The sequence below is a fragment of the Aedes aegypti genome, chromosome 2 (genome assembly GCF_002204515.2).
Source record: "Aedes aegypti strain LVP_AGWG chromosome 2, AaegL5.0 Primary Assembly, whole genome shotgun sequence".
NCBI classification, from domain to species: Eukaryota; Metazoa; Arthropoda; class Insecta; order Diptera; family Culicidae; genus Aedes; species Aedes aegypti.
In genome coordinates, this window is record NC_035108.1 from 108657482 (window position 1) to 108677425 (window position 19944).

Below are 19944 nucleotides of genomic sequence, written 5' to 3' on the forward strand. Positions count from 1 at the left end.
ACTTCGATTATACTGGTCAATCACGGAGTAGCAACTACGAATTGTACGGTCATCAATGCTTATTTTCATGCTTATGCTTCAAGAAATCGTCAAAAAATCTCTGTGGTTATTAAAGGAATGAAGAAGAATAGTGGAATTCTTAGAGAAACATAGAAGGAAATACTGAAGAGAGATATTTTTAGTGACTCTCTATTTATTTCTCATGAATTGTTAATGAGTTCTCCTGCCAAAAATTGTTTATATTTTTGAATATACTTTGGCGAATGGCCCTGTAAAAGTATCTAAGGAAGTTGGTACAGCAATAATTTGCTTACGTTGTAACCTCTAGCATTATCTCAATTTTGCGTCAATCTTAGATAAGTTTATGATTTGCTAAATAAATTCTAGGAACAATCTTAAACGATTTCAACAAGAATCGTTATGGAAAATTAAAAAGGAATTGGAAGGAATGGTATCCACATGAGTTTGAGCTTGATTGGCTGCCCATGGTTGCTACTCCAGTATCGCCAGATCAGCTGTACTGACACAAGGAACCACCAGATGGCTGCTTCGGACTACCAGACACCCTCAGTGTGCTAGTGATCTTCTATTTTTAAGGCAACAATTGCGCCTGCCACCACGTCGGAGTGCGGACCATGAGAGAAAGAGGGAGGAATTGATGATGCATTTAAACTGCCCCCCACAGTAGACCGGATATACCTCTGCATCTACGCCAGTTCATGCGGGAGGAGTATGGGTAAGGAAATGGGTGCCGGTTTTTAGGCCGAATACCGTTGGGCCGAATGCAGTCAGGCCGACGTTCATGAGGCTGGACGCCGTTAGGCCGAAAGGGTCGTTAGGCCAAAATAACATTTGATATTTTACTGTCAAATGGCTAACACATTTATCAGTGTTTTTTCCTTCTTTTAATCGAAGGATGTTCTTTTTTGCTATATTTCACAGCGGATATTGTGGGCTTCTAGGTAATGCAAATTACCTATTACAAATTACAACTATCAATCCATTCGACATTAAAATTCATTCAGCGGCTTCTAGGTAATGCAAATTACCCTGACATATCCCTGATAGTTATCCATTCGACCTGACGGTTCATAGCACTATCGGTCATTTTCGGCCTAATAACCCTTTCGGTCTAACGACCCTTTGGCCTAACGGCATTCGGCCTAATGGACTTCGCTCTAACGACATTCGGCCTAATGGCATTCGGCCTAACGGGATAGAACCCTCTGGGCTCATTAAATATTTGTATATTAACTCAACATTTCAAAACTAAATTAAATCACTGAAAAAGAAACTTGTCTAAAGTGTCACTTTGTTGCCAAGACTACCAATTGTGCCCGAAATGAGCAAAGTTTGGCATTGTTGTCCATCGGTCTATCTTTCTCGTTGAGAATAAGCTTTTCTTGGTTTTCCCCGGGCTTTGTCGTTAGCTCTCCCGATTCGCCTAAATTTCTCTCCATTTGAATTCAACCCCCTTGTTGTCCTGGTTGGCTAGCAACAATAGCCAAGGGACCCACCTACACCTGCCCAATGCAACAAAATTCTTGTGTCGGGGGAAGATATTGTGTGCTACGTGCAAAAAATATGATGATGGATAAAGAACTTTCTGTCGAGTTGAAGCGAATGAGAAAAAAACGATGCTTGTCTGGAGTGGAAGAATTTTCCACAGCACAGCTTTATCTGGGTCAACGAGTCTGCTCAAGTGCTAGACAGTGCATGCATCCTGGAGAAATGTTTTTACAAGTTGAAACGTAGGAGTGACTGTTGTTGGAAAACGCAATTGTGATGACAAGTACTTCCACAGTTTCGAACTATGAATTTATTTGTGTTCCAAATATGTTCACCTATAAACTATCCAATTTACTCTTATACAACTTAACTTAATCTAAAACTTTACCAGAACGAAGAAAACCGTTAAGTTTGAATATGCAATGCTTGCATTTTACATGATTTTCCGTTATTTAAATATAACTACTTCTTAAGTTTCCTTCATTCTAAACATAAACAGATTACATCGCTTATTGAATCTTCCATCAGCCCTGAGCTATGGATTTAAATTGGCGTCACCGACCTCCTGGGGTGTTAAACGCCGTCTCAAACTTGAAGATAGGATAAGCTGCTATAAAACCAGCAGCAAATCTGGCATGCAAAACAACCATCACCACCTACCTAGCTACCTTATCCCCAAAGCCGATGAGCAATGCTACAAAGCACCATCAGGTAGTTAAGTAACGAGTTTATAATAAATCTTCCGCAACCGTACATAACCAAAAATGACCCCTTCCTCACCTCCTTCCTGGTCGTCGGCGTCATCGCATCGTCGGTGAGTCTGGTACTGGCAAATTTTGGTTAACAAACGGCCGGCGTCGCCACCGCAGCACAGTGTTTAAATTTGTCGATTTTGTACAAAGAAGTTTTTTGGTATATTGAAGTATTGTGTATTTCTTTCACCACTGGACTGTGAAGTGCAGTATCATAAGTGTGAAAGTGCGAATAAATTGCATCAAATCATGCTGGTGTCTTCAGAGCACTAATTCTTATTTTTTTTTTGTGAAAAACGAGTACGCTGAAGACACCGACTGACTCGATTTGATGCAATAGCGCACTTTTATTTATGTATCCGCACTTGTAAAAGCTTCTGCGATAGTTCAGTGACAGAAGGTGAAAGAAATGCGCAATACATCTTTTGATGCGCAAAGTTTTGTTTTCAACCCACCATGCTTTTTTTAAGAATTTCAGTTACACATATGTTTTTAACGATATTGTATAAATGTCAAAACGTATGAAAAGACATGAGATATTATCATTTTTGTCCACCAGTCTATAAGGAAACTGCCCATTGTGCTATTCTTTGAAAAAGTGCTACTTCTTGTAATTTATTAATGACATTTTTACTCAAAAAAAAGCGTGATGCAATGTTTAGCAAAAACAAGAGGTTTTAAATGACATGACAAAAAACTTTGTAGAGCATCAAAAAAAAAAAAAAATAAATAAAACTCTTGAAAAACCTTATGATTAAAATGGATTTTAGGGGTCACTCACATACAAGGGTATATTTCTCAAAAGTATAAAATATAGGCAAAGTTGATTCAAATTGTCGTTTATACAACTCTGTTGAAAACACCATGTGTCTATCTGAATGTTTAAAAAAAAATCTATCTCACTGCTAGGTGGATTGATCGCAAAACGTCGTGCGCTATTCAAAAAGTGCACGAAATCGACAAAATAAAACACTGTGCGCTGAATAGTGCCGCCGCCGTTTGTACGTTCCGTATCATTATCATCGACGACCTCGTTGTGTTGCCAGGAGAGATCTATTGAGATGGCAAACGGAAGAATGCGTAGTAGAAATTTGCGTGCATGTAGGTACCTACTTTTTTTTCGGGGATGCCTTAATTGCTTCACAAATGGTTGGTTGATGTTCGTCATCATAGGTGATATCCGTTGTCGGTCAATGTGATGTGGGAACAGATTTCGAAGAAGTCAGTTTGTGTCGTAAATTGTTTGGCGGAAGTTGTTTCAGTTTTTCTCTTGAAGTCAAGGTGAGTTCTTTACTGGTTTTAAAACATATCGTCCCCTTAATGCTACAACTAGATAACTCGAAATTTGAAATTTTTGACTTCAAAATGTCAAAATATTATTCTCAATTAGATCTGAAAAATATCTACAGCTCATAAGCGTGTGATTCAATATACATAACTTGAAGTTTATTTTCCAATCATATTCTCTGCGAATAACCATCACCTTGTAAAACGGTCATATTTACAAAGTTGCACATCTCAAAATTTTGATTTTCGAGTTATCTAGTTGTAGCATTAAGGGGACGATATGTTCTTCTTTTTCCTGACGTCCCCTGTTAACTAGAACAAAGTAAGATTCTCATCTTAGTGCTCTAGAGCACCTTCATGATTTGTAAATAATATTTTTTTTTTGCTAAAGATGCTATTTTTCATTTGTAAATCGTATGGAAATATGTGCCTAGGTGACTCCAAGAAATTTCCAAATCGAAGAGATGCTGGACCGTCCTGAGAATCAAACCTAGACACTCCAGCATGACTTTGTTTTATAGCCGCCAGTGTTGTTCAGACTCATTTCCCCGGAAATAACATTTTCCGAACTACGAAGCCACCATCTGCTTTTCTAAGATAGAAAAGCAGATGGTTAAGCTTGAGTACTGCACACAAAATCGATCAATTTTGATCCCAGAGACCCACAATTCAAGTTTCGGTGAAATGAAATGAGTGAGTGAGTGCGAATCATTTCACCGAAACTTGAATTGCGGCCCACCGAGATCGAAACTGTCGGATCCCATATGCAACACTCAAGCCCAACCACCTCCCTCTCCATCTCAGGAATACAATGCACAGTTATAACAGTTCATGGCTTCACAATTCGAATTTCGGGGAAATGAGTCTGGTCAACACTGATAGCCGCAATCTCTATGATGAAAAATGTCTTATAGGACACATCTAAAAGCAAATTTCGGATTTTAGTGATATAAGAATATTTATCTTCGATTATGTCTCAATATTAATAAATTATTTGAGCTATTGATTAATGAAAGTAACAAAGTGATTTTTAATACAGCTTTTAGTAAGATTTCTCAGAAAAAAAGTAGAAAAATGTTTTGGAGTGAGCAAAATAATGGATTATGATTTTAGAACCCAGTCTCATGAATGTAAACTCAATCAAAAAAGTTGAAGAAGTTCCACATATATTTATGTAAAAGGTCAGTGCTTGGTGTATTTGACAATTATATGTGCAGCAGACGAATCGTAAAATAACCGGTAAAAGTACTACAAATTACACAGCAGAACATAATTTAGTGCTTTCCGGTTCAATTGATCACAGTGTCACGTGACCTATTTTTTACAAATTGAGCACTATTTCAAATGTAATATTCTGTAGTTGTTTGTCTGGACTATTATAAATTATAGTTTGAAAATTAATGATGGATTTTTGCCAAAAGCCAAACATAATTTCCTAGATGAGATTTCATCATATAAATTTGCGTGAATAAGTTCAGTTCTTTTAAACGGTGGTAGGTCATTTGGCATAAAGTCGTTTGGCATAAAGTCGTTTTCCAAGATGGTCATTTGGCATAAAGTTGTTTGGCATAATAGTCGTTTGGCATAATGAGTCTGAAACCAAGAATTTCTCAATTTTCGATTTTACGTTTATATTGAATCTTTCTGATGACACCAGGCTTGTTTTGGAGTCAATTGATACAAAATGGCACTTTATTTAACAATCATTCGCTCTTGAATAATTTAAGCATATTAAAATAATTATTGATAATAGTATTTTATTATTTATCCAGAAATTACCCTTCTTTCAAATATCAATGCTTCTTTTGAGTTTCGCTCTTGGAACAAATTTTTGCACTGAAGATTTTTATATATTGATGATGATGATTATTTAGCCACCATCAGCGCAAGGATTACCTATGGCTGCAGAATCATACCGGGATGGTATGATCTACCTGATGGTTTGTTGTAGCAGGGCTAGTTAATATCTTTGAAGACCTTTGGAAGACAACACTAAGGCTGTTTTCTCATGATAAAAGGCTGGCGACCCCACGCACTTTCATCCAGTCAACAGTTCAATTAACTCCCTTAGGCTACCCCTCCCCAATACCCAATATATAGTAATATATCATATAGAGTGTTATTAAAGTATCTTACCGTAAAATTATAGAAATAAAGAAATTAAAAATTATACTCATCCATATTCATCCTTCAGATTCTCCATCATCAATGTTCCCAATCCGGATCCGGTTCCACCGCCAATCGAATGCACCATTTGGAACCCCTGGGAACAATCACAACCTTCCACCATTTTTCGGGCCACATTAATGATCCTGTCCAACATTTCGGCGCCTTCCGTGTGGTAGCCTCGGAAGATTTTTATATATTGAGCACAAATTAACCCTTCTTTCAAACATTGGATGTTTATTCTAAATATGATGTAACCATGATAATAGGTATGAAAACTGTTGATTTAAAATTTCAATAAATTTCTCCTTCTTTCATGCAAAGGCTGTTCTTTGGAGCTTAATTTTTTAAGTATTTTTTGTTTCCAACTGACAAAAGGGCGGCAATCTATAACATTAATCTGCTCAAATTATCAGCGAAAAGAGAAATCGATTACTGCAGTTACTTTTATGGGTTGTGCTACTTTTCCCCGATTGTCGGTCGTTTCCCCGAACGCCAGTTTCCTCGACTAGCCCACTTCCCCGAAAAGTTTGTAGCACCCATAATTGTCGTAACTTTATACATTTCAGGGTGGTGAACGAACTGGCCATCTAATATGCACCCTTCTTTATTTGATTGGCGATCCTTCGAGTTTTACCGTCCTCAGAATTTTTGCCAACATGTATGTAGCAGAGAATGACAGAATACTTACTTCTTTTGACTGTTTATCGTTCTTTCTCGTCATCACTTTTCGGGGAAGCAGTCATTGCCGCAATAATTTTTGGCGTCCATTAGTCTATTGGTATAATTGTAAATTTTGCCTTATTTAAAAAAATAGGCTGTTCTTTATATTTATACTGTTTTAAATATTAATCGTTATTTTTTTTTTGAATTTTGCTGTTTGCAAGATGTGTTGTTAGAATGATAATTATTTTAGAACCTGCCAATATTCGACACATACTTTTTTTGGGGCAAACGTGTGATCTCCTAACGAGATATGCTGGAAAAAATATTATTTCAATCACAAATTTTCCCTTTTCTCGATAATAGACGGTGTTTTTGATGTACACTTTCAAAGTTATAATTTATGTTGAACCGTTTAAAAGTTTTGCCACAAATATTTTCTTATCAAGACTTTTTTGCGTTAGAGTCTGAAACATTTTAAACGAAAAATAATCTGATCTCATAAAGGCTATTTTTGCATTAAGTTGCATTGATAGATCTTTGGATTCGAGCTTTTGATATTTTGCAAAAAAAAAAATCATTCTTTTATCAAGTAATTTTCATTGAGTGTTACGTCCAAACTGGGGCAGAGCTTGATCTGCAGCGAATTTTCTATGAGCGGTCCCTTGATGAATAACTGCGAACTTGCCTTGCCAATTTACTGTTTTCAAATATGTATATCGCAACAAGCTCAAGGATATAAGTATGTTCTGAGATGTAGAGACCCGTCACGAGTTTCATTTTGAAATACTCTTCAATGTCACAACCATTTTTGAAATTCTTAGCTTGGATAATCTCTGAACGCTTGTTTAGAACCTACCAAAATTTTTTTCTATAGGCTCGGTGGTGTTGATCGCGGTAAAAGCTTAAGAAATGCCGATATTTATTTTAAGTCAATCATTATGCCAAACGGCCATTATGCCAAATGACCATTATGCCAAACGGCCATTATGCCAAACGACCATTATGCCAAATGACTTTATGCCAAACGGCTTTATGCCAAACGACCTTATGCCAAACGACTTTATGCCAAACGGGGTACAATCCTTTTAAACAATCGATTTTTTCAAAGATTTTATTTTTAGAAGTAGCCTACGTTTAGGCTTTTGATTTTTTTTACATTTGAATAATATCTCTGTCATGTTTCCATTTCAAAACCTAACTCTTTAACTACGATGACTTTGTTTCGTTTTAAGGAAGTTTTGCACCATTTCTGGCAAGTTGAGTTGTTTTCAAGAAATTTCAAGATTGTCTCCATCAGGATGAAACTTTCTCCATACAAGCTAAAAATTTCACTGAAAAGCCCGGAAGCATCTTTTTTAGAAGCTTGTAATTTTTTCTCAGATATATGAAAACTTCTCTTCAGTACCTTAAAGTTATTGCAACTCTATGTGTAATCTATCTATATAAATAAAAATGGAATGGTGTTTGTATGTCACGACATGACTTACGAACGGGTCAGCGGATCTGAATGATTCTTTCCCCGTTTCGTTTGTCACGGGTTCCGACGTGTTTGTGTGTATAAAAATCCCAGGATATGCACCGGGAAAGTCGTAAAAATGAGAGTGAACGGAACTGTCATTTTGTATGGGACGAACCACAGCGTTTTTCAACGGCCTACTTGATGGCAAAACAAAGTTTGCCGGGACCACTAGGGTAACGGTCGTATTTTGGACCCCCTAAGGAAGTGATTTTAGTTTTTTGTTCCATTTAATTAATTGCACAGCGTAACCAAGTCAAAGAACATGCCAAAATGTAGCGAAAAACTTCCTCTACGAGATAAAAATGCCCATACAGTCATGTAAGATCCGAAAAACGTCGAAAATAATTGAATTGTGAAGCACTGTCTGTCATTATTTTGGACACACCAATACATTTTGGACCCTCAAAGTATATATTTTGGACCCCTGGCATTTTTTATCGTTTGTCGACAAAGTCCACGACACTGGTTGTATAATATGCTTGTCCATAGTCTAATCAATCGATTGACAACGGAAAACCGAAGAAATTCTACGCTTTTAGTTCAGAAATTTGAAAAAAGTTTTTGTTTACATTTGATAAATTTCTGACGGCTTCGATTTATGTGTGTAACGTGTTGTAACGGTTGCATGGATGAACCGATTAAATTTAATTAATTTCAGATAGAATAAACACATTTGCTATGTACAAACGCTTGATGCAAGTGCGGAATAGTCCTATCTTTCCAAATGGCATGCGAATTGAGTTGGTCTTTTAATTTAAACTGGGAAATTTGCAGGAAAATGTCCCAAGAGGTCCAAAATATATTGGTTACTCTAGTGATAATAATATTTTGTAATGTCGCTCCTAAATGTCCTCCTAGTTTTTTCCCTTCTTTACCGTGTTGATTGGCTACAAATAACTTGAGAATTTTATTTTAAAATGTTAAAGAAATATGTTATTGAAATACTAAAAAAACAGTGTGTTTCAAATAAACCCTAGCGGGATTCTATTCGATAAACTTTTAAAATAAGCACAAGTAAAATGCTAATTGAAATTCCTAAGAAATTTAATAAGAGATTTTTTTTGGAAATTTATCGGTATTTCCTGGACAAAGATGAAGATTTCTGCAAGAATTCGTGGAGAACCTTGGAACAAATTCAAAAAGACTCTCGAGGAAAAGCTTCACAAACTTTGGCAGTGATTCGTTCAAGATTTCATCAGGAGTACACATACAAGGGTCCCGCTGAAAATGTCTCTAGAAATTCATCTAGGGGAAGTGTTCCCTTAGTTGCGGGTGTTCCTATAGTTGCGGTAGTGCTGGTCTGATTTTATTACATTTGGCACAGAGCCGACAGTGCCAATCGACGTATTGGCTTGTTGATACACGGAATAGTTGAAAAGATCGTTCAAAGTGCTTTAAAACTGATAAAACATCACTAAAATTGCTAACACTTTTCTTACTTGTACCAATAGTTGCGGTAAAGTGTTCCTATAGTGGAGGATCCCATAAGAAAACAACGGATACCGCAACTATAGGAACACAAATTAAAAATATACCGCAACTAAAGGAACAGTGTACCAATAGTGGAGGTATTATTTTTCACTGACATGCCGTCGATGCGATGAAATCATTTTTCTCATTAAGTCAATGGTGGTTACTTCCCGTTACAACATTAACATGTACATTAATTGCGCTTCTTGAATTTAGGCGGTTAAATGAAGTTCAATTGTGCTTAGTACCTCCACTATTGGTACATCTACCCTACCCCCTCTTGCAGGTATTTGATCAGGAACTCCTCCAGTAATTTTTCGAGGAAAGCTTAATGAATTTTCTCCAGATATTTTTCCAGCAATGCTTCCACCGTTTTCTGCAGTAGTTACTATTGGAGACTTTCACAAGATTCCAACAGCAATTTTGGCAGGAAAACTGGAAAGCAGGAAAACACAATGATTCATTTAAATCCTACAAGTATTCCTCTAGGATTTGCTATGTTGATTTTTCCTGTTATTCTTTGTGCCATTACCACAGAAATTCAGTGTTTCAATAAATCATCAAAAGTTGTCAACACAGGAAACATCTCAAATTATAAATCTAGAAAGATTCGCGAATCAGGCGAAACTGACAAAATGTACACAATTTAAGAAAATATAGCGTTGAAATTGTAGCTCGATTGTCTATTCACTGCACTTGAACATTTCCCCTATCGATAATTTAACTATTCAAAAAACGCAAATTTGTAGAAGACGAAACTTCACCTCATGCCAAAACACACACTTTATTGATTACGCCTGTGTTTTTGTTTATCAAAGTGATGGGCGCATCTGAAATCGAAATCAAAACACGGCGAGAGTAAACGGCGACACTGCAAACAAAAAATAAACAAGGCGTACATGGAGGGCTTAATTGAAACCAGAATATAAACACGGCGCAAAAGTAATAGACGACACTGAAAATAATATCGATTACAGGCTCATAACATTGGGTGATACTGGCATTCTTGAGTGCGTTTAAGGCGAAACCACAGACAAACAGACGTCACACTCTCATCATTGTCCATCGACCACCTTTTTAACGGTCTAATCAAAAATATAGTAGGTGGCCAATCGACCACCCGCGCTCGCATCGTTTTTGTTCGCGTTTGACGTTTACACACTACCGCCATCTGTTGGTCTGTCGGCCAAACACACTAATTTTAGCATTGGGCGTACATGTCCTCGTGACTATGATTTTGATCGAGATTTGTTCTAAGTGTTACGTCTGTTTGTCTGTGGCGAAACCTTATAATGTTTTTTTTTAGTACGAAATAGCTAGGGAAATTGTAGGAGATGTGTGTGGTATTGATGAGGATTTTAAAACTAGGTTTATAAAATGTGTATTAAAGTGAAAAGGTTAAAGATTGAGTATATTTTCTCCAATTGGGATTAAAAATTGCACATGAGAATTTCATTGGTTATTTTCTCATTGTTATTGAATTGTCAGATAGGCCCTTATCGCGAATCCCTCTCGAAATGTTTGTTTTTGAGACAAATAATCGTCAAACAACTAAATCTGAACAAACATTAGAAAGGTCACATGACTTAGCAAGACACTATTGAGCCCAATTCCACTTGATGACGCTCACCAATATCCACTATAGGCCTATTCACATGACATCACAAATCAGCTGATCGGGAAGCACTTTGACAGTTCTTCTATGAAAATGACAGGCTCGTGTTAGCACCGGTCCTCCACCGATGTAAACAAATGCATAGACGGATCTGTCACATGAAAAGGCCTATCAGCAAGAGCTTACACTAATCTGTCTGATGTGTTTGTTTGTGTGGGCGGCCAAAAAAAAATCAACAGCAGCGTTCCTGAAAAAAGGCTACTTCACGCTTAACTGACATTACAAAACACTGAATACGATTTGCACAAAATCGACCTCTTCTGGACGAACACAGGAGCCATGAGCCACATGAGCCAGGATCCAAAGTTTGATATTTTTCCGTGGCCTGGAACTATTTTTAAAACACGTTTGAAGCAAGTATGGAAATCATTTTTGAATCACCCTCGACAAATTTAACTACGGGACGAGTTGTCATTATATAAATCTAAATGTAAAGCGACCAGATGTATTTTGGTCCAAAACGGGACAAAATTTCACATTTTTTATTATGTTTATATATGCCTCTGTTACACTTCAGTGGAAAATATGTTCAGTTTATAAGAGAAGGTACAGGAAAAAAAGGCTGCAACTTGTTAGAAATTCCAATAATTTTCATTTTTCAACTCACACTTTAACTTTCGTAAGTTCGACAAGCAAGTTCAAGGATTCATTAACACAAAAATTGCAATTGTTTTCTTCTTTTATACAAGTAACCAGAAGAGCTGTTGACAGCAACATTTTTTCACAATTCGAAAATTTAAACTTAAAATTATAGTTTGATTGCAAATGTTGTACAATAACCACTAATAGGAGCTATATAATCTGAGGAAAGATTCTGAGACATAACAACTACATAATTCAGAAAAGGACTTATGAATAAATCTCAATAGGTTTCAAACAGTGTTGAGGGGGTAGAAACAAAAGGATGTTAGTGATAAAAGTATGAGAAAAATTAGCTAAATGTTTTTTTTTTTCAGCAATATTTATATAGGAAATCTTCTAAGAGCTATCTCTGGGGGCAATGGGGGCAATATGAACATACGGGGCAATATGAGCCACCACGGTTTTGACCTCAAAAACAGTGTTTTAATGTCTAGTGTCATTATGATCTGCTAAAGGATGCCTCAAATAGCCACCACAATAAAAACCGTAAGAATATTCGTTTGAACAATCAAGATATTTACAAAAATGCACAAATTTGTCCTTCCTCATGAAAAGCTTATAATTTTGGCAGTTTTTAATTAAGTCTATAAGACAATTATATTTATAATTCTGGTAAATTTTACCAATCCATTGAAACTTCTGATCATAATGAACAGTTCGTGAGCGAAATTAGATTTGTTCGTAAACAAAATTATTGGAAAACAATATATTATTTTCAAGATGAAGGGACGGGGCAAAATGAGCCACCTAGATTGAAGCAAAACAAACGATGTTTTGAACATAAAAATGCATTGCCTAAATATACCAGATTATTTTTTTACTGCATAGTCATCTTTATGCACCATTACAAGTGGAACACTTTGCTAGAAAATATGTTAAATCAAGTATCGCAATTTAGTACTAGTATAACATGGTCTGTTTACTATGTATTATGTATTTTTAAAAAATAAGCCGCTAGAATCAATAATTTCAAGCAAAGCCAATACAATTTCCTTTCCAATAATGTACTCTTCTCTACAGTTTTAAATAAAAATCATTCGATTGTATGAGTTGGCTCATTCTGCCCCGTAGGGTGGCTCATAATGCCCCATATGGTTGGTGACCACGTAGAAAAACATGGTGTTCCTGAAATAATTTGCAAGTTAATGTTAACATTAATTATCGACGTAACATGGAAGATAACATTTTATAGTACAAGTCACTTGCATTTAAACCATATTTTTTGCTGTTTTTCTATGCATTCCATGACGTTTTCCTTAGGCGGTCCATATTGCCCCGATCACCCCTATGTGATTTTTTTGTTGGACAGGAAAAATTCCCAAAAATACTTTTGCAAAGCTTGGAAACATTCGAATTTTTCAGTATACTCATCTCAAAAACGAACAGAATGTCACTTACACCCCATTGCGCTTGGGCCTCTTAGTTTTGTGATGGATTTTCATAGAACTATGGAACTCTTGGCCAAATTTAGAAGACCATGAACAAAATTATCACAAAATCTATTGTTCAAAATATCATAAATCTAGCGTGAAATTTTCTACAAAAGATTTATTTCACTGACTGACAATCGTTTGATTTTACAAAAAAAAAAGTTTTTTATTTCAGCAGGGCATCAAAAAGGTTCATGACCTGAAAATAATGTTTCTGTTGAAAATACATAATCTCTATAATTGAAACTTGAAAACTCTGTTCTGTTGCAACTATTTGGCTTCTCAGATACACAAACATTATAAGTTTTCTATGTACGAAAAAATGAATTCAAAGAATACATGTTAAAAATATAGATTAATAATAACTTCTTTAGAATGAGGGACATTTCCATGATTTTAGTAAAATGCGGGACGTTCCGCGGGACACTTTTCAGCGCGGGACAAATGCTCAAAATGCGGGACTGTCCCGCGAAAAGCGGGACGTCTGATCACTTTATCTAAATGTCTTAAGTCTACTGATTGAAACAACTCATTTCACCGTGCGACCACTCTTGGTTTACCATACAATGGAAATATTAGTAGATGCAAAGGACACTGCATCGACGACAGAATTGAACACCTCATCATCATTTGATTCTGACCTTCGTTGCCGTAGGGTGTAGGATTGCAGAAATATCAAACCAAACTAATTTACGTTCCAGCAGCATGGCGCGCGTTCTTTTCTGTTTTGCAACGCCTCCTCGTGGCGGGCGGCGTTGTTATCATTCTGATCACACTTTTTGAGCAACTCAACTTGTGGGTAGCTTATCGGAATGGGGTCGGTTCGATCGGTTGAAGGCTGGTGGTTACTCCTGGCCCGATGGACACTGTTTGAATATTTTATTTTTCATCATATGCCGTATGTGGTGCCCCGGTGATGGGGATGGGTATATGTATATACCGAACCACTTGAAAAGCGCACACAGGCGTCATATCTTTAACGTCATCGCTAGCTACTCGATTGGTGATGAAGATGATGCTTTCGTGAATACAATTGACTGAAAGTTCTTAATGTGTAATCTTTTGTCTGCGCTGTCCTGTTGTAGTTTTGAGGAGGTGAAAAGCTATTTATTCCTTGATTATCTGAAGTACTGTAATTTCGGGTGAAATTGATCATTTTTCATGGTTGTACAGGTCCCTTTTCTATAATGTACAATACAGTATTTATGGAAATAATTGATGAGTAAATTTCAATAAAGACTCCTAGGAAATTTTCTAATATTTAAAAGAAATCGTACTATTTCAAGGAAATGAACGAATTAGTACAAATTAAAATGCTAAAATCTCTTTTTAGGGATAATTTATAAGCATCCTCGTAAACTTTCTGGCTGACACCAAGTCCAAAACCTTGCTTTGAAAGTTTATTGATGTCTGTCATTACCACACCGAACATGATTCTGGATTACTACATTATTTTCATAGAAATAAACATTCTTCAATAAAAACAACTACACAACACACAATTCGACATATATTCTGCTAGAACTTGTAGCTATCATAAGGATTTCCTCATTTAATTTCCTGAAGAGCATCAAGTAGTGATTACTCCTGAAATCTGGCTAGGATTTCTGAATGAGTTTCGGCAGAAATCGCTGAATGCAGTTCTTTACGATTTTTTTTTTCATAAATTCTTCATGAACTCCACTTTTATGGAACAGTCATGTTCCAAGGATTTCAAGTAAAATTCTTGTGTAATTTTGCTTTTAGAATCACAAGGGATTCTGCTTCGAACTTTGATATAATAATTCCTTCGAATGGTTTGTTAAAAATGTTTCTTTAATTACTGCCATAAATTATGAAATTCAACATCATTTAGCGGCAAACTTGGCAAAGATGAAATAAAATTTCTTAAAAAGATAAATCATAATAGAAATTCAACACATCAAATTGTTCTTTATCAAAAAGTTAGGTCTACATCTCAGGGACTACATAAGGTACAGTGGGGGAAGTGTATCAGTGGGGTAAGTGGATCATTCGTCAATATTAAGCATTAAAACTTGAAGATGTTGAATGTTTTCGCACCATTGCTTCGTTTTAGGTTATATTCTTACGCCCACACTAATACTATTGCAAAACTAGTACTGCACGTACACTAACACAAGCAAACTTGTTAGCTTCAAAAATTAATTATTTTGAAAATTGTTTTCCATCAATCAAAAATCCACTGTATCTCTGTCTAAAATTGAATACTATTATTTTTTTGACACGTTGTGAGCATTTCAGTTATAATTGAATGAATCACAATGAAAAATATGTGATTTTTATAAATAAATACAGATATATTCTACACGGTACACTTACCCCTACTTTTTAGTGGGGTGGGGTAAGTGGATCAAGTATTATTATTATTTATTGGCAGACTGCATACGATAATTTCAAAAAGTTTTAGTATCCGCAAATGTTGTTTTCCCTTAACTTTATTCATTCCCAGCTTGAATTTGTCAAATTGTCCAAAGAAAATTTGAATTAATCCACCTAAACGTTTTTTTAACCTTTCTGGTATATAAAAATAATAATTTTCAAATTTACACGAAACTTTCCGTGGTTTATCTAAGCTGAGTTGTAGAAGAGCGAAATATACAAATTTTCCAATTGAAAACATATAATCGTGCCTTATTTGACCATATAAATTGTTCTAGACAAATGATACAAATTTATTCATAAATAGCATAAAAGGATTTCAGTTTGTTATTCAAAAGTAAATGTAACTAATATTTTTAAACTACGAGTGTTTTTATAAAACATCATAAGGAATGATCCTACAATACTTCTATATAACTTATGTCTATAAATGGATGAATTTTCTTCAAATTATTCTAAGTACAATATATTTTTGTACGAATTAGTGGGAATCAATGTATAATATATGTATATACATATATCTTGATTAAATAAAGATACTTTTCAATTTCAAAATGTGAAATGTGACACTACACTAATTACAAGATCAATAGTAATATCATTCGTACTATACATAATTACACCACATTTGTTTTGAGAACAAAAGTTTGTTATTGGTGATCCACTTACCCCACCATGGTGGGGCAAGTGGATCATTTGGCGCAAATTTTCAAGTCCCTCGTACTCAATACATAACAATCAGAAAAATTGAAATAAATGACGATTTGAAGAATATTAGTCCCTCATTTGTTATCCACAGAAAAAAGTTTGAATTGCATTATTCACGTTAGCTGTACATAACAATGAAGTTGACTTTTGATTTTTCTGTATGCACTTACCCCACGCTACCTTACCTTATTTGTTTTTGTATCATGATTTTTTTTTTTGAGAGCTCGCCAATGACATAACGACAAGGCTAAGGAATGCCCTGTCGTATTGTATCGTATGGTACACTAATAAATGTGTGAATCATTCCGAAACCCACTACCTCCACTATAGGGAGTTGGGCTTCTCCACAAAAGGTGCGTTTACCCTACTACATGTCTCACTATACAGTCTGTTTTCATGTTCGCAAGATGCGTAAGCATAGTAATCTCAACGCAATGAATCATCCATGTATAATCAAGAAAAAGCGCAGGTCCATTGATACGTTCTTTTTCTCCTGTATGACATAACTTATGGGAACCCTTCCAAAAAAAATTCACTTGCAACTGATTCAGGTTGTATCTTTTTCTGCCTTCACACCACCTGCTTCGGCTACCCGCTGAGGTCGGAATTCGAGTAATATTTGAATACATTATGTGTCTGATCTTTTGTTCATAACCACTTCCATACAAACCTCCAGCAGGTATCATCCAAAGCAGAGAAAAAAAAACCCTTCTGACATGATTCTAACGTTGTCTCCTTTTCTTATCTTGTTTGCACTTCCAGGGCTCCAATCTTCACCACCGTGACCAACCGACAAGCAACAATCACCACACCGCCGGTTCAGTAGCTAGTTTACTTAACGACAATTATTTGTTTTATCGTACGTCTAGTGTGTAGTGCGTAGGTTCGCCGAGCGAACTGATTTCTTTAGAGGTTTTTATTAAGTAGTCGCCCAACAACAGCGCTAAAATGGCCAAATTCAGCGGAAAAAAGTGCCGCCTGCTCACTGTGATGACCCTGACGGTGTTCTTCTTCTTCGTCGAAATCGTCGTCGGATATCTCACCAACTCGATGGCCCTGGTGGCCGACAGTTTTCACATGCTGGGTGACATTGCTGCCCTTGTGATCTCCTTCCTATCAATTAAGGTGAGTGTATGTTTGCCTATCAGCGCCTTAACACGGGCACGGTGTGCTTGAAACCGGTATAAGCGAAAAAAAGTTCATAAATTTGGGACTCATCACTCGATAGTATTCGAGCATCGACTCAGTGAATTTGAAAGTATTTCAACGACCTACCGCAGATGTTTTTATAAGCGCGGAAATGCTAATAAAAGTACACGATTGCATCAAATCAAGCCGGTGGCCTCAGCGGACTCATTCTTTGCAAATCACAGAATGATTGCCCTGAAAACATCAACATGATTCGATGCACTCATGCACTTGAATGCTATGTACATATGTCGAGTAGTGAGTGTCAAATTTATGAAATTTTTATTGTTAATAACTGTTTCAAACACACCGTGAGAGCCATTCATCGGTCTCACGCTATATGGGAATCAAGCCCAATTGACTAACTAATATTATTTGCGCCAATGTCCGTTTCCTCTCTTCGACAGATGTCACCAAAGAAATGGTCCAAAAACACGTTCGGCTGGGCCAGAGCGGAAGTGCTCGGCGCGCTGGTCAATGCAGTATTCCTGGTAGCGCTTTGCTTCAGCATAACGATAGAAGCCTGCAAACGGTAAGTGTTTCTACCCTCTGTGAACAATGCAGATCTTTTATGCTGTTTGATAGTCGTACAACATCAAGTATCATTGAAGCTTCCATAATACAAGAAAGATTAGTTGACTCCTCGAGCTAATATTACGAATTTCGGATATGTAGCGCATTGTGCAATAGGGTGACCCATAACGACTAAACCAAATCTTTAGTTACGCCCTCGATTTTCTTCATTTGAAATTCCAGAAGCTGCTGTGAAAATTTGAGTAATCATACCTTCATGTCAAACACTTTTTTGTCATTCTTTTATTAGTATCATTCCAAACATTACATTCATTTCTTATCTCTTTGTGTTATGTGTTAGAAGACAGTATCATCTTAGTTTGGTAAAACTAAATTAAGCTTTTGTTAACATTTTGTCAACATATTACATCTCATTTGCCGTAGCAGTTCAGAATTTCAAAAAGAGAGAAAAACGATTTCAATTAACTTAACCCAACTTAACCTAGATATATAACGTATTTATCGTGGCAATAGAAGGTTGCAACGATTTTTGTCTAAAATTATTAATATTTTTTATGACATTTGTTCCAATGTTCAAACATTGGATATTTTTCTGTAACATATTAGTACTATACCAGGGAGGAAGCTTCAGAATCATTTTCAAAATTTTATTTTGAATCCTCTGCAGAGCATTCTTCCTGGTATTACAACTGCTAGTCCATATTGGTACCGCAAACAACATGGCTGGCCTGAGAATTTGTTTGAAGATCGAAAGCTTGAGTTCTGCAACGAATTGCGTACAACATTTTTTACTGTTTCGTAGAAGACCACTTGAGGGTACCACACACCATATCGGAATACATTCACCATTATTTTACAATTTCTGAAAAAAAATTTGTGTTGGTATTTATAACGCAACTTAAAACAGTTGCACAATGAGAAAGCGTTGCGTAATGAATCATTACAGCTCTGGTTTCAGTTGCGTAATGACTTTACCACACTGCATAATTCAGTGCACGAAAGTAGGCCGTTTCATGGCAGATCGGCGTGATGAAAAACAGCCCATTACGATGATAAATTGCAAAAAGACATTATATATTAAATATTTTACAAATTTTGTTATATTTGGCTTGAATGGAGATCGTAGTATGCTGTGCGCGTGAATGAACACATTTTTTCTGCTCTCGTGCTTTTTCTTCGTTCCACATATCCCGTTCCGCGGTCAGTCGAGTTTCGGCTGATGTTTATTCAATCCCGGAAGTTTCCTCATGAATTTCATTGTTTTACCATTACCTAAATCCTGTTAAGTTCAAACAGGAAGTAGGAATCGTTTTTCGTTAAAACGTTTAAAATTATGTAAATGATTGGATACTCCATGTTTTACCAAGGTGATGGTTTGTTGGTTGAAATTAAAAGGATTGCATCTCTTTTTTGAATGTGATGGGCTGCTGTAATAAGTAATGTTTTACAGGATGATTGAGTTCATTTTGTGAACATTCAAAAATATGTTTGCTAGAAGACCTATTCAGAATATGTCAAAATTATGGTGTCATTATGCAACTGATGTGGTACAACTTTGGTGCGGAATTTACAATTTATCCTTTTTGTTCAACTTTGTAAATTTGGGGAGTTTTCATGCATTTATTTTATACTGTTGCATAAATGGGAGGGGGATCAGATTTAGTTTACTTTTCGTTTCAGAGCACGAGTAAAGCCGCTTAAGCCAAGGCTTTAGAGCCAGGACATACGGAAGAAATACCTGTGTCCCATCTCAAGGAAAGCAAACAGCAATGAAGTGTGTACCAATTCTTCACTTCCAAAGATTTTCCCTTTTTCCTTTAATAACTGTTAAAGTGCTCAAAAGAACACTAAGCTGAGAAGCAGGCTCTGTCCCAGTGAGGACGTTAATGCCAAGAAGAAGAAGAAGAATTGATGAATTTAGAACTTTTTTACAACGAACGATAGCTTTTGATCCACACTTTAAAGGAAAAATATAAAAGTTCTGTAAAAATGCGGTTT

The 19944-nt window shown here is 36.1% G+C and overlaps 1 protein-coding gene across 4 annotated transcripts in view; it reads left to right on the forward strand.

Annotated features, from left to right (window-relative positions):
- Window positions 1-19944, forward strand: part of LOC5565621 (zinc transporter 1) — a 104186-nt gene that overhangs the window by 38699 nt on the left and 45543 nt on the right. For 3 of the 4 annotated variants that reach the window (XM_021841906.1, XM_021841907.1, XM_021841904.1), the window contains exons 3-4: window positions 16987-17349; window positions 17820-17944. In XM_021841906.1, coding sequence (XP_021697598.1) covers window positions 17173-17349; window positions 17820-17944 — 302 coding nt within the window. In that variant the 5' untranslated portion in view covers window positions 16987-17172. The remainder of the gene's footprint in view (window positions 1-16986; window positions 17350-17819; window positions 17945-19944) is intronic. The other variant, XM_021841908.1, reaches the window with a different exon arrangement.